The sequence below is a fragment of the Protomyctophum bolini genome, assembly GCF_963924005.1.
Source record: "Protomyctophum bolini genome assembly, chromosome: 22".
Taxonomy (NCBI): Eukaryota; Metazoa; Chordata; class Actinopteri; order Myctophiformes; family Myctophidae; genus Protomyctophum; species Protomyctophum bolini.
Window position 1 is genome coordinate 22657342 of NC_137883.1, and position 14138 is coordinate 22671479.

At 41.3% G+C, this 14138-nt stretch overlaps 1 protein-coding gene across 1 annotated transcript; it reads left to right on the forward strand.

The window, feature by feature from the left end:
• The first annotated feature begins 511 nt into the window (after positions 1 to 511).
• LOC308310136 (uncharacterized protein) lies at positions 512 to 7111 on the forward strand. Its single transcript, XM_080756268.1, has 2 exons — positions 512 to 2125; positions 5140 to 7111. The coding sequence occupies exons 1-2, from the start codon at positions 1448 to 1450 to the stop codon at positions 5233 to 5235; spliced, it is 774 nt and encodes a 257-aa protein (XP_080612394.1). The 5' UTR covers positions 512 to 1447; the 3' UTR covers positions 5236 to 7111.
• The last annotated feature ends 7027 nt before the right edge of the window (positions 7112 to 14138 follow it).

Genomic DNA, 14138 nt, shown 5'->3' on the forward strand with positions numbered 1-14138 from the left:
AATGAACCAGTGTGCATTTAACCTCGCCTCAGGCTCACCAGGCTTTCCACCACAGTGTGCATTAGCTAGCCTGTGTCAGGCATATATTATATATCTTCCTACATAGGCCTACCTGGCCTACATAGGCCTACAGTAAAAGGGGAAAAAGACACATAGCTGCCTGTCGATAGGAATGGTTGCACCACTCAAAAATACATAATATGCCATTAAAACAGAATGTTCCAGCCAGGCTCTGATCCAGAGATGTCCCAGAGTAGGCTATTATTATTATTATTATTGTATGGATAATAGCTAGCGATATAATATTCTAACAAATAATAATAATAGCAATTAAATGCTAAAGATATACTATCAAGTGCAGTGCATACCGTAAATCTAGTACTAGTATCATCAGATTATGTGAGAGCAAATTATTTTCAAAATCCCTCCTATGACAAGAATGAGTTGACCTCCAACCAGCGGTGGCGCTATGCCCCCGCGCACCACCCCAAGTACTAGGGGGCCTGCCTGCGAGATGACCGGCAGTATCCTAAAATGGCGACCACAACAAAATGCCACGAACGCGACATTTAACATTAATAATAACAAACACGTCCACACAGACACACGCGCATCAAACGTAACCTCTTAATTTTAACAGGATTATAGGACGATCTCGAATAATCGGAATTAAATTGGACCTCCTCCGTGCAAAGTGCAAGCAGCCTAAATGAGCGCCAGTTGAACCTAGCCGTTAGCACCGTTACGTCACGCATTTACATCGGATTATATTATATATTGGCAATTCCGATTTCGTGGTGCCCGCAAACAACTGCTTTTGTGTTTGTTAACGCGCGCCTGCTGCCTAGCCCTCCAGCGTTATTCAGAGTTAGCCATTTGGCATTGCACTGTGTGATGCTATCGAGGCTAACATTTTAGCCTCGCCGTTAGCCTATTACAGCTGTTCCAAGATTACCCATCAGCCTCTTGGTTTAGTTTAACCTGTAAAGACTGTTTTATTTGTTTCTTTCCTGTATTACTGTTATTAACCTTTATTTGGGTTAAAATACTAGAACTCATTAATTCATTTTCTATGCTATTCATCCAACCAATTACTTTATATTTATAAAAAAATACTTTAGAGGATGGGCCGTGGGGCCACACATCTTTCACTGATTTGACTTTTATGTGAAATGTTATTACTCGCCTTTCATAAATCCTTATTGTCTTTTGATCATCTATTGTTGGGTTGAATTTATTTTTACACTAAATATCTGTCTACGTCTTATTTAAAATAATATACTCCAAATATTGCGAAATATTACTTTCATTTTATTCTTGCGTTAAATAACGTTAAACATCTTTAATACATTTTGGGTTTTTTATTTTTTCATTGATCCTGTCCTTAACACTAAATACCGCTGAGCACCTTTAGTTCATCGTGGGTTAGCTATTAATTGTGGTCGCCATGGAGAGCCTGTACAAGCGCAAAGTCTTCGCCTCAATGCGAAAGACCCAAGCAGCTGCCGCGTTGAAGAAGCGACATATTGGCCTCTCTGCGGAGATCCTGGACGACAGCGACGAGGGCTCGTTCGGCAGCTCCACCACCAGCTCCAACGAGTCGAGTGACGAGGAACAGCTCACCGTCACCAGCGACGAGTCGTCGGAGGACGACGACAAACGTGACCGGAAGAAGCCAACGAAGAGGACACCCGTGGCGCCCAGGGTAGGCCGGAGCGGAGGAAGGGGCGGCCAGTCGTCTGCGAGCGAGTCGAGTTCGGGCGGTGAGAGTTCGTCGTCGTCGCCGCCGCCGCGCGGCCACAGGAAGCGCTCGTTCCTCGGTGCGGATGATGGTGACTCCACTTCAGAGTCCTCCAGCGAGGAGGAGGAGGAGAAGCCGGTGAAGAGGAAGAAGAAAGTGGGGAAGGCTCCGGAGAGTAAGAAGAGGAAGGTGATGAAGCGAATCCAGAAGCCCGATTCTGACTCGGACGGTGAGGACGATGACGAGAGACGAGACGGGAAGAAGACAAATTCGGAGGACGAGGAGGAAGACAAGGAGGCGCAGAAGAGGAGACAGCGCCATGACAACCTCGTCGCGCTGTCCAAAAGGATGAAGTCCCGCCTAGTGAGACGGCCAAGGGTCAAGGTACCAATTTTTCATGTCCGATGCCACAACCACGAGTGTCTGCCTAATGCCTATAGTCCAGTACTCTTATTTTTCCCTCTCTAAGTTTCAATCCAATACTTTAATGTCCTACCCAGGTCTCCTGTGCGGGATACCAAATTTATACCCCTCTGCCAAGACTAGGGTTGGGATCCTTTAGGATTCCGGTTCCTTACGATTCCCTCTCAGGCCCCGTGCCACGGGGGGTCAAAATGGGTTATTGCCCAGTAAACCACCTTGACCCCCTGTCAAGATTGTTTTTCAAAGGGCGTACAACCGTACACACCACTTACAGTAGCACAGAACGCAACAAAAGCGCAGAGCGCCCATTGGTATGCAAATGTCTGGTTGGCCCCTCTCTTATGCAAATGACCCCTGCTCCTCCCGCCAGGCCTGTTCCTCTAGCCAGTTCACGGGTCCATTTGGTTCCATTTGTACACTCAGTGCTATGAGAGTCCTTGAAATTAAAATGTTTGAGAAGCCAAGGCAAGATCTACAAGGGCGAGGGTCCATTTGGTTACCAACTCTCAATTTAGCTGCCCCAAGGACCACTGTTGGCCCCCAGACCACTGGTTGAAATCCACTGCAGTAAGTGGTTAATTAATATATTTTTGTGAGTTGAGAGACCTTCCCTAGAAATGTAGTGAGTCAAAAGTACAATATTTGAAATGTAGCAGAGTGGAAGAAAACAACAAATCCAAATGTTCAGTACTCAAATAAATGCATAGTTACTGCACTGGGTCTGACATATGAGAGGGTCACACACTTGTGTGACCCTCTTCTTCTTCTGTGAAGTCCACAAGTGGTTTCAGACTGTCCTCCTAGACCTCCTACCTACATGACATCTGTCGTGTATCAGTTAGCGACAAGATGCCCGGACATTCTGTCAGTGGTCAGGACTTTTGAGAGCGCTGCCTGCCGTTCCAGGACACCCATCTCGATCATTTGCTGCCTTGACAAGCCGCTGACAGTCACACAGACAAATGACGCATTTGATTGATGCAATTGTGTCATTCATGCCATGTCCTGTAATACAAATTTGAACAAAATGTTTTTTAGATCTTTTTCATTTTACTGTTATTGAGAAAGGTCACTGACTCTGTTTGGGAGGGCCGTGCGAGATTAATTGACTACACATTTATGTTGCCTCACTTGCCCTGTCTGCCTCTCACCCTCTTGTCAACTCAGAAATATAATTAGTTTTAGTAAATATGACCAGTCAGCCAAGTGGAAACAGCTGTATAGATTTGTGCATTCTCAAACTAAGATGCACTTGAACGCATATCATTCCCTAGTAGTAGTATGTAATTCGATGATATGACTGCATAGTCATGAGTTCATGAAAATAACTATCAAAAGTAGTGACGCCTGTACTGTTATTAGTGAAGAGGGGTCCCATCGGGAGTCGGGATGGGCAAGGACACTTGAGCAAGGATAGATTAACACCTTGACGGCTTTAGATTAAAAGGTGACATATACAGAGGCTGCCGAGATTGTTTAATTACCTTTGGAGCATATGCCGAAGTATTTGCGCCTTTAATTCATGAAAATCCCCCTGAAAATAGTGGGTTTAGCATATTACGCAGGGCAGAAACATGGATGATTAAATAGCATGGAAAGCAGTTTATGCAGCAAAACTGTTTAAAGCCTTTATTATGTAGACAGGGCTATATTAAAAAACCACACCTGTGTGAACCAAGTGGTGCAACTCCCCTCTCTCTCTCTCTCTCTCTCTCTCTCTCTCTCTCTCTGCTCCGTTAGATTAGCTTTATTATGGATCGCGCATGTGCGCTGCCGTCCACCTCCCATTATACAGGCAGTTGATTTGCGTCCAGCAGGTGGCAGCAATGTCACATACTTCTCTCGTTCCAATTTCACGCATGCGCACACCACTCGTGCTCATTTGACGTACATCACAAACAAACAAACAGGTACACGGACATTGCAAGCTGGTTGTAGAAGTAGTTGCACCACTTAAAAACAAATCAAAAGCCTCCTAACGCCGACTGGTTTTGGCACACTCTTCAGGGCATGGCTATATTAATATACACTTGACTATACCACCCCTGTACCAGTCAAGTCAAGTTCCCAGTTTCTAAGGGCATCTTGTAGGGCTTCAGCTATATACTATCTGCTGTGAGAGAGTAACCTTGAACCTTGGGATCTTGGGGAAAATATTACATTTCTGATAAGTAAGGTTCTCTCTGTGCTTCTCTTGCACAGTAGTTGCAACTGGGCAACTAGTATCTTGGGTCAATGTTTTTACGCACCTTTTTAAAGCTTTCTTGTTCCGGTTTTGCAACCGGGACCATATCTTTAACAATGGACAAGGTCAAGGTCGTCTTCAGAAACGTGAACCGGCACTGTCTCTTGCTCCATGTTGCATGTTGTGAGTTGTTATCAAAGCAAACCTGGGCTTCCATAACCACAACAGTGTCACAGGCTGACCACCTCCGTGCTACACCCCATTGATGAGATAATTTGCTCAAAAGTAGCCCAGTCCAAGAATTAACTGCATGCATTAATATACTTTTCAGATGGTCACATTTCTTGATTTAAAAATATATTTTTAGTGGTCTCGTAAAATATTCTAATATTTTGAGATAGGATTTAATTTTTTCATGAGCTGTATGCCATAATCAAGATTAAAACAAAGAATGGCTTTAAAGACTTCACTTTATGCACAATGATTTGAGAATATCTAAATGTGTTCATCCTATATCTTGTTTAAACCCATTTAGATTGAAAAATAGCAGGTCTACAAGCTCATACAAGCTTTTAGGTCTGCTATTTTTGAAAAATCAAAGAAAGACTGACATAGAAACATAGCTTTTTCAATCTGATCTCAGGTCAAAATGGGTTAAAATTCATCTATATACTGCCCTGTCGTTAAGTATAGCGGCTTGGGTCGGATTCGAACCGGGATTCTTGGTTGTGATTTATTTCTCGATTGATTTTTCTGTTGGTAAATTATTATTTTTTTCTTTTCATTTAAGGACGGCAACCAAGACGACGATGATGACGACGACGATGAAGGTGGTCCCCATGGTGACGACCTGGACACAGAGGAGGCAGGTAAAGGAGGCTCGTGATTGGCTCCCGCAGGTAAAGGAGGCTCCTGATTGGCTGCCGGAGAGAGGGGGACAGCCACAGGAAGAGAAGAGCGGAAAAGGGGGCGGCTGTTTTTTTCTCCATCTTTCACAAATTTCTATATTTAAAAGGTTTTTTTGTTTTCTTGACTTTTTTAATATTCTTTAATTTATCCCGGACCGGGATTTGTTGTAAATTGTTTTGACATCAAACAGGACGTGATGTCACTAAGCTCCACACAACGCAGCGATGTCGACCGAGGGATGTTTTTGTAAATAGCTAAACGTGAAGTAGTGATGACATGCGAAGCAGGAAATGACCCTGCCGATTTGACGTGGATGGATGTGATCACTGTTGAGAAGGACGCAAATTACTTTTGAAAGGTTTTGTCCTTGAAAAGAAGAAGAAGTATGGTGTCACGGTTGAGGTAAACTCAAGGTGACTCAACAGTGTTATGTGGATCTGGGGACTTCATGTGGCCAGTCTGGGGACATCAGTCATCTGTGACATTTATGACATAATGACTCCATATTTGGGCAAGGTTTCAGCGCCATCCGACCGGCCTTTCACTTCCATTCATTACCGTCAAATATTTCAAAAAATATATAAAACAGATGTGAAAAAGAAAATGCTTGGATGTACTTCCTTGGCCGTACTGGCAGCATGCACAAAGAAACTTGATGCTGATTGGTCCAGAGGTTTGTGAGTTTGTGACATTAGCCCCGGACACACGCGCACGCTCGCGTGCACACACACAGACTCTAGTAGACCGTTTGCCATCTACACAGCCAAGGCGTAAAAATAGGAAGTGATGTAAATTCCTGAAATGCTTTGCTCATATCTTCTCTCTCGCTCTCTCTGTCTTTGTTTCTCTCTCTGTACTTTGTGAAAACTTTGTTTGTAAGTAAAGTTTGACTTTATTGGTGATGTGTGGTTTGTTCAAGCAATATTGCATAAGAGGTTGTCAGTGGTGGAAAGTAACTAAGTGCATTTACTCAAGTACTGCACTTATGTACTCTGTTGAGGTATTTGTACTTTACTTGAGTATTTCCAGTTTTCAATACTTTTACTTCTACTTCACTACATCTCAGATCCCAATATTGTAATTTTACTCCACTACAATTATTTGAAAACTTTAGTTAGTTACTTTGTAGGTTTTGATTATTATTACAAAACATACATTAACCACTTCATTTCGTCCATTTGAAAATGGCCGATCTACAAGCTCACAATGTGTCGCATCAGATCTGCCATTTTCAAAAGATTGTTAACGGGACATTCTGCATAATGAGTACTTTTACCTTTCGTACTTTAAGTACATTTTGATGCCAATGCTTTTGTACTTTAACTCATGTACATTTTGATTTCCGAACTTTCAGTTGTGACAGAGTATTTCTATATTGCAGTATTGATACTTTTACTTAAGTAAAAAATGTGAGTTCCACCACTGGAGGTTGTGCATTACCACCATTGGCATGGAAGTTGGTAGAGTTCCGTAAGCGTCACAGAAGTGGCATTAATGACGGTACAGCACACCTTTGAGTGTAATATTGTGTCTAAAAATGGAACATATATATTATCAAAATGGATTCATGTTGTAGGGCAATTCACTCTCAAAATGAACAATGTTTTTGTCTTGTCTCGATTTCCTTGGAAATGAGACCATTTCTAGTCGCTGTTGAATCGTTCAGCCAACTAGAGTTTGTTTTCTAGAGATTGTGATTTCCCAAACTGAATAAATGCAACACACATGAACATAAAACATGCTTTGTTAGCTCAATTTTGTCAGTAAGACATCTGATGATTTTTCTGTTTCTTTTTCATGCACAGATAATAGCTACTACGGTACTATGCCTTTTTAACCAACTTAAACTGTCGTTTTATGCTTTGGCTATTCATAAAATTTAAAAACATTTTATGCAGAATATATACATTAAAATCTTTGGTTCTAGGTGTCCCTGGAAAAAATATTTTGAAATTGGGGTCGGCAGCCAAATAAATATAATTTTGGGGATCCTTGACATGACTAAGTTGAGAACCACTGATAAATACATTTTTCAGAAGGTCTAGGGTAAATGGGTTAAACTGGTACTGTCAATGTAGAATGCCTGCACCGCTCAGTTTACAAGGGTGTGATTTTTTGACAAATATTCACTTATAGCAGTGGTTTTCAACCCGTGGTCCGGGGACAACCAGTGGTCCTTGACGGGGTTCCAGGTGGTCCCCAGCTAAATGTGGAATTGGTAACCAATTGGACTCTACACTTATTAGATCTTTAACTCTTTAGAATGTAAAATTAAACCAAACAGACCTTTATGGGTCCTTAGGAGCCAAAATAGCCAATCTACAAGCTCACAATGTGTTGCATCGCAACACATTTTTATACAATTTGAAAACATTTTTATACCAATACTTTTTTACTTTCACTCAAGTACTGTACATTGCAGTATTGATACTTTTACTAAAGTAAAGAATTTTAGTACTTTTTTCACCACTGGTCTAAATAACATATTGGCACCACTTACTGTAACTCCTCCAATGTATTCACGGAACCCATAGGTACTATGTACTGTACATCTTGAGCAGGCTGCAGGACCCAGTTTCACTTGTGAGAACAGAGAACCCTCCTTCCAGAACCCTGCAGGGGGCTGTAAACTCAGAACAGCCTCAAAGGCTTAGTTCAGACTTAAGGGAAATCCAATTTGATTCTCAAATATCTTAGGGCTGGCTATCCTTGCTGTTATTTGTGTTACATGTGATGAGATCTGACTTTTGTATTTTAGACATCAACCTATCTGCTTGAGTGACCTACACACTGTATGCAACCTCTGCTCTGGGTGCAACAAGCCAACAACAAAATAGCAACCGAGAAAACCATACAGAAACCTGAAGAAACCAGATACCATTTCCAGACCTCCCCCATCGCACCAGATCATATGGTAGGCTTACAATCAGACAAAGATAGGGAGAACACAACAGGTTGTTAGTCAAATTAGACTGTTTATTTATCCAAACTATTTACCGTATTGTCCAGAATATAAGATGACTCTGATTATAAGACAACCCCCACTTTTCAAGACTAATTTGTGGAAAAATAACATTGAATGCCAAATAGTCTAGTACCCGATTATAATACAACACAGTTTTTTAGGATATTTCCATTGGAAAAAAAACATCTTAAATTCAGGCCAATAGGGTACTACAAAAAGCAACTGAAATGTAGGCTACTAAACTCAGGTGAAAACAAATCTGTGATGTGGAAATAAACATGTCCGAGCTGAGCTGAATTATGCTCATAAAAATGCCACATTAATTTTCTCTCCTTATGTCTGTAATGGATGATTTTATAATATCCATAAATATTTCCCATCAGTGCAGTTTTGTTATGAGACATTTTCCTACACCAATAATTTCATGACCGGCGGAAAGATGCAAACGCTTCCGGTATCAAATTATTAACTTAGGAATGCGAGAAAGAAAGAAAAAATCTCCATGAATTAAAGAGTTTGTGGGGTGGCTTTGAGTACTATAGACGAATAACAGTTTAAGTCCACATTTTATTGTGACCCCTCCACGAAAAGGCCTCGTCCTGACCCCTTATCCATCATTTATACATTATGGATCATTACTGTGGACTTAAACTGTTATTCGTCTATAGTACTCACTGATGGACAATAAGTATTTTTCGTTGGTCAACTCCTTTATTGGGGCAGCAGGGGCTCAGGAGCTATTCCATGCATTATATAATATAATTCATATTGTAATGTCGCCTATTAATTGTTATCTAATAATTGTTATTACATAAGGAGGAATTCTTCCTACTTATATATTAATAATAATACCTGATGATCATGTTTTAAGGTGGAAAGAAATCACGGCACTCCATCTTTAAACGAATAAACAAAACAAACAAATCTATTAACCACTTAATCCCTATTTTATACTATACACTATAACAATGTTGTGCAAAAATTGTGAAAATTGCAGATCTATATACACATGTGAAGCGTGTGCTTGTAGATCAACTATTTTCACTTTTTTAGTTTACCTTTCACATATAGGCCTATGATGACATGCCCAGAATAGCAATAGTTTATTATATTAAATAATCTATCATCTTACATGTTTTATTATCTATTAAATCAATTTATACATTGTCTTAATTTTTCCCTATTCATTTGGTTGTTGAGTCCACTAGATGGCATGCCATTACTGTGTTATACAGTCCTGACTCCTAACATCTCTTCAGTGAATGGCTGCTGCCTGTCAATTAAATGTTTGGGCTACATGAATAAAACTGAATTAATTAATACAATACATTGATTGACTATCCTTTTATGCATGACCTGTAAGGTGCAAGTGATTTAAATAATGAATACGTTCATTAACTTGAATTAGGTACAGGCAAGGTAGGCTGCATTGTTTTGTTTTTATTATAGTATGAATCTATGAATACATTGTGCTGCTATTTGTGTGTATAAATATGTATAAGTTAATAAAGGTACATCGCTGTTTGTTTTTAATAGTCTGTCAAATCAGTATTGCTATTTTCCATTTGGAACTGAATAAATGTGTATTTCCTCCAGCCTTCTTCTGACGAAGTTAGCCTCCGATCTGATGTTCAAAAGTGACAATAAACAGTATGATAAACGGAGAACTGGAGCGGGTGCTCAAACAGCAGCGACCTTCTACCAATAGCACCATCATTCATATGAATGCCTCTGGCCTTGGAGTCGTGCTGCTCGGTAGTGAGGTCCCCAGGCACAAGTCGCTGGACTGACAGACCTGTCTGCTGTTTTAACTGTCAGGATGCCTGGGTTCATCTTGGAAGAAAATGTATGCACGCTGATTTATTCATCCAGTTATATTCTGTATTGCCTATTTTATATGCTGTATGTTTTGTTTTTGCCTGAAACTATGCCTATGCCATTAACCCAGGGACAGGAGCAATTTTGTCTGAGTATATTGATGCTGTTTTTTGTACACTTATTCAGATTCAGACTTAAATTCCCTAAACTGAATTACTTATTGCTTACTTATATTATAAGTGTATAACTTATTACCATATTTGCATTATACGTTGCATTATTGACATGACATACATGTATGATGCATGAGATAAAACAATGAGTATTGTTGAGAATAAATTACAAAGAATGCATTAGTTGTATGGAAATTGAGTTGGAATATGTCAAAAGTGTTGCTCTCACTGCATGGAGACAACTGCACATTGCTAAAGTATATAACCTTAATTACCTCAGGGTTATAAGTGCATTATTCTGATATAGTATTATAGTATATTGAATTGAACTACTATGCTTAGACAAAAAAACGTGATTTATTCTCGAAAAAAGCATCAAAGGTTTATCCTCATTTGCAACGCTGTCGAGATATTACACACACACAAAGATCAACAGATAAGATAGATATAAAACACAGAAACAACTAAATAAGACCATGACAGAAAACTAGTATAGGCCTAGGTTAAAAACAGTTTCATAGTGAGGTAGGGAGATTTAAGAGTAAGGTTATTAAGTTGTGCATAAGATATTGGGGCATAGTGTGCGTTGTAGATTGTTCCATGAAATTGGAGCAGCAGAAAGCAGTTTTTCCCAGTTCAGTCCTAACAAGCGGAACCTGTTATTAAATTGTCTTAATGTTTGCACATATTTAAGGGCCTTTGAGGTGCTGTGGTACCATGAGGTGCATGCATAGTCCATAGACCTTGTATGAGGGCTCCTGTTAGGTAGTAGTCAAGGTATTTTTGCTGACCAGTGAGGAGATCATGTTGTACAGGAATCTTGTTCTTTGGTTGACCTTTTTTGATTACATTGGTAGCCATTTTTATCACAGGAAACATTTGCCTCTGGGATGGAACCTAGGTAGGTTGTTGTAACTAGCTACTAAGATGAGCCTGTTGACAGCATTGATTGATTGATGCGTTCCACATTTTGGTGGCATAGGAGCGAAATTAATTTAGTCCCTTGTTTGTTTGTTACCATTGTCAGTTTAAAATCATCTTTACAAACACCTAGGTTTTTGTAGAAGGGTTTGGACATGGGCATGGACATTGGGCATGGACAGAGTTAAAACAAGGCTCCAGACATCCCAAAACAAACTGTACAGGCTACTAGTATACTACTTGGCCCGCTTACTCCCAGAATCCACCTCACCCCTGCTCATTTTGATGGAACAACCTACCAACAGCCATTAAGCCCTAGACTCCTTCAAAACCGCCCTCAAAGAGCACTTACAGGCAGCTGTAATTCAAAACTGCCCCCTGTGAAAAGTCCCCCCACCCCCCCTATTTTTCTATACACATTTTCTCTGTTTTTCTAACTGTGCATATGATGATTTCTTTGCATAGAAGTGTATATTTGTATGTCTGTGTTCTGGTGATTTGAAAATGGAGGACCCTTATCTAAACAAAGCTTTTTCTGGGTTTATCCTCAAAGCAGATTTTATATTGACCCGTACTTTTGTTGAACTGTACCCATTCTACAAACTGTTAATACAATTTGCAATCAATCAATCAACAAAGTTGGTGACCTACTTAAGTAAGCCTAGTGCTAGAGTCTGTGACTCCAGTACTTCTGGTTTGCCATTTTCAGGGGGAGAAATCTCATCCAGATGGTTTGTCGAGTGAACAGGTTGGTTTCAATTTCACGGGCACTGGAACAGATTAATCTTGAAAATTAGAACCAGCAACCGCTTTCAGGGATTTGATAGGTCGCCAATGTTGGTGTAACATTTGTTATGCAGGACACTACTGTGTTATTTGCAAAACAGACAGTAGGGGTCTTGTCCCATACTGTAGAAGACTATCATTCCGGGGCCCTTTACTTTGTATTAGTTTTTCATACACTGACTGATCAGCAAATGAAAAAAGAAATTAACACTTATCTTTTACTTTCTCTAATAAAACAAATAAAAAAATTCTATGAATTCTCTTTCCAATCTTCTTGTTTTGCGCATTTTAATGGAAAATTTGTCTTTTCAATTTCATACGTCTGCTATCTGTCATCAGTCACGTAGCCTCGATACCCAGGCTTTCATTTCGTCTGCGCGAAAAATGAAAGCCTGGATTTGCGCATGGGCTGCACTGGTCTAAAAGTGGGATCGCTCCAAATGATGTGACGTCAGGGCTCTGAGCGGTGTGCACCCCTCAAAATAACACTGTGAGGAAATTATTACCAGTGGATTTCAAACGAGGCTATGCGAGGAAAATGAGGAGAATGGCTGAAGAACCCACCACACCGTCTAAGAAAAAACCAACGTGTGCCGACTCTGTGGAAATAACTTTGACAGTCTGTTAGAATAGTACACTCCAGCAACCACGTGGTTTCTGCTTCTGGTCGACACAATAACAGTGCTGCACTGGGGGGGGGGGGGGGGAGGAGAGACCGGGGCTGACGGACAGATCGGTGAACCAATCAGGGTGCGCGTTTTTCTGAGCCGCGGCCCTCCCATCTAGGCCAGAAATGTCTAGCGTTAGCTCAGGCTATCAGTCACGTGACTTGTCTTGGACTAACCTGAATATTGAAACGCCAAGCATTGATCCAGTGATGCCAAGTGTCCCAAGTGGCTGTATGTGACCGATTTGGTTGAGAGAATGTGTTGAATTGTAATGTTGTTTGTCATAGCAAAGGTGACAATATTACACGGCACACAACTTCTTTTCACTGTCCAAGGTTTTGTCTCCATGCAGCCTGTCACTCTGGTTGCACCGTAATGATGTAACGACAGTACTTCATTGAGACCGAAGGTTGCATTTACTATGAAAACCTGCATCGTCCGTCTGTCCGTCACACCTCCATATATGGTTGCCAATCCATCACGCCTCATGACATCTCGTGACGTCATGGAGACCCTTAGATCTCCATATATGGATCTGACCTTGTGACATCATATGACATCATGGAGACCTTAACGGCTTAACGCCTCCATATATGGCCACGCCTCGTGACATGTCACACAACCATTTATGGCCATCTCCATATATGAAGATCACGACACTCATCTAACCCTAGATAACCATACATGGAGAAGACTGGATTATCACCTAGATCTGCATATATGGAGCCGGCCAGCAACTCTACATCTGACCTCAAACCCTTAGATCTCCAAATGGAGCTGCAGCTGTTCTGGCATTCCATATGTTGATTCCCCCACCCTTCCTTCCTGTTCTGACATTCCATATGTTGATCCCCCCCACCCGTCCTTCCTGTTCTGACATTCCATATGTTGATCTGACCTCATCAAACCCTGTACACTCAAGACCCGCTCCATATATGGCCAGTATATCACCCAGCAGTCTCCCGTCACCCAGGCGGATGCATGCACGCGACCTCGCCCTTTAGGGCCGTCTACATTCTGGAAAGTCCAGCCTATCGGCATTGCCTGTCACCAGGCCACCGAGCAAGACCCACTCCTTGCTCAGCGACCTGATGGCAGACCCCCCCCCCCCCCCCCCCCCCCCCGTCAGGCAAGCGAGTCACCATTCTCATCGACGTCCGTCCCCATTTGCCGTCATGGAAGTTAAGAACGCCAAAACATGTCATCACATTATCAAGATGGAGGTGTAGCTGGGCATGCCGCCTGGTGGATATTTGCACTCTGCTGAGCACACCTTTCTAGTCAGTATAGCCGACATCAGCAGTTCAGTCGCCCAGACTAAAATATTTTTATGTCAAGGATCCCCAAGTTGTTTGTGATATGCCGTGGATCCCATTGGAAAAAATACAAATATAAAAAGAAGACGGCTTGCATCACGACACACTGTGTGAGTTCATAGATTGGCTATTTTGAGTAGCCTATTCCCAAAATAAAACAGACCAGGGCATGTGTAGTGTCCACTGTCCAGTGCCACTTGTATTGCATAGGGTACCAGGATGTTAGACACAGC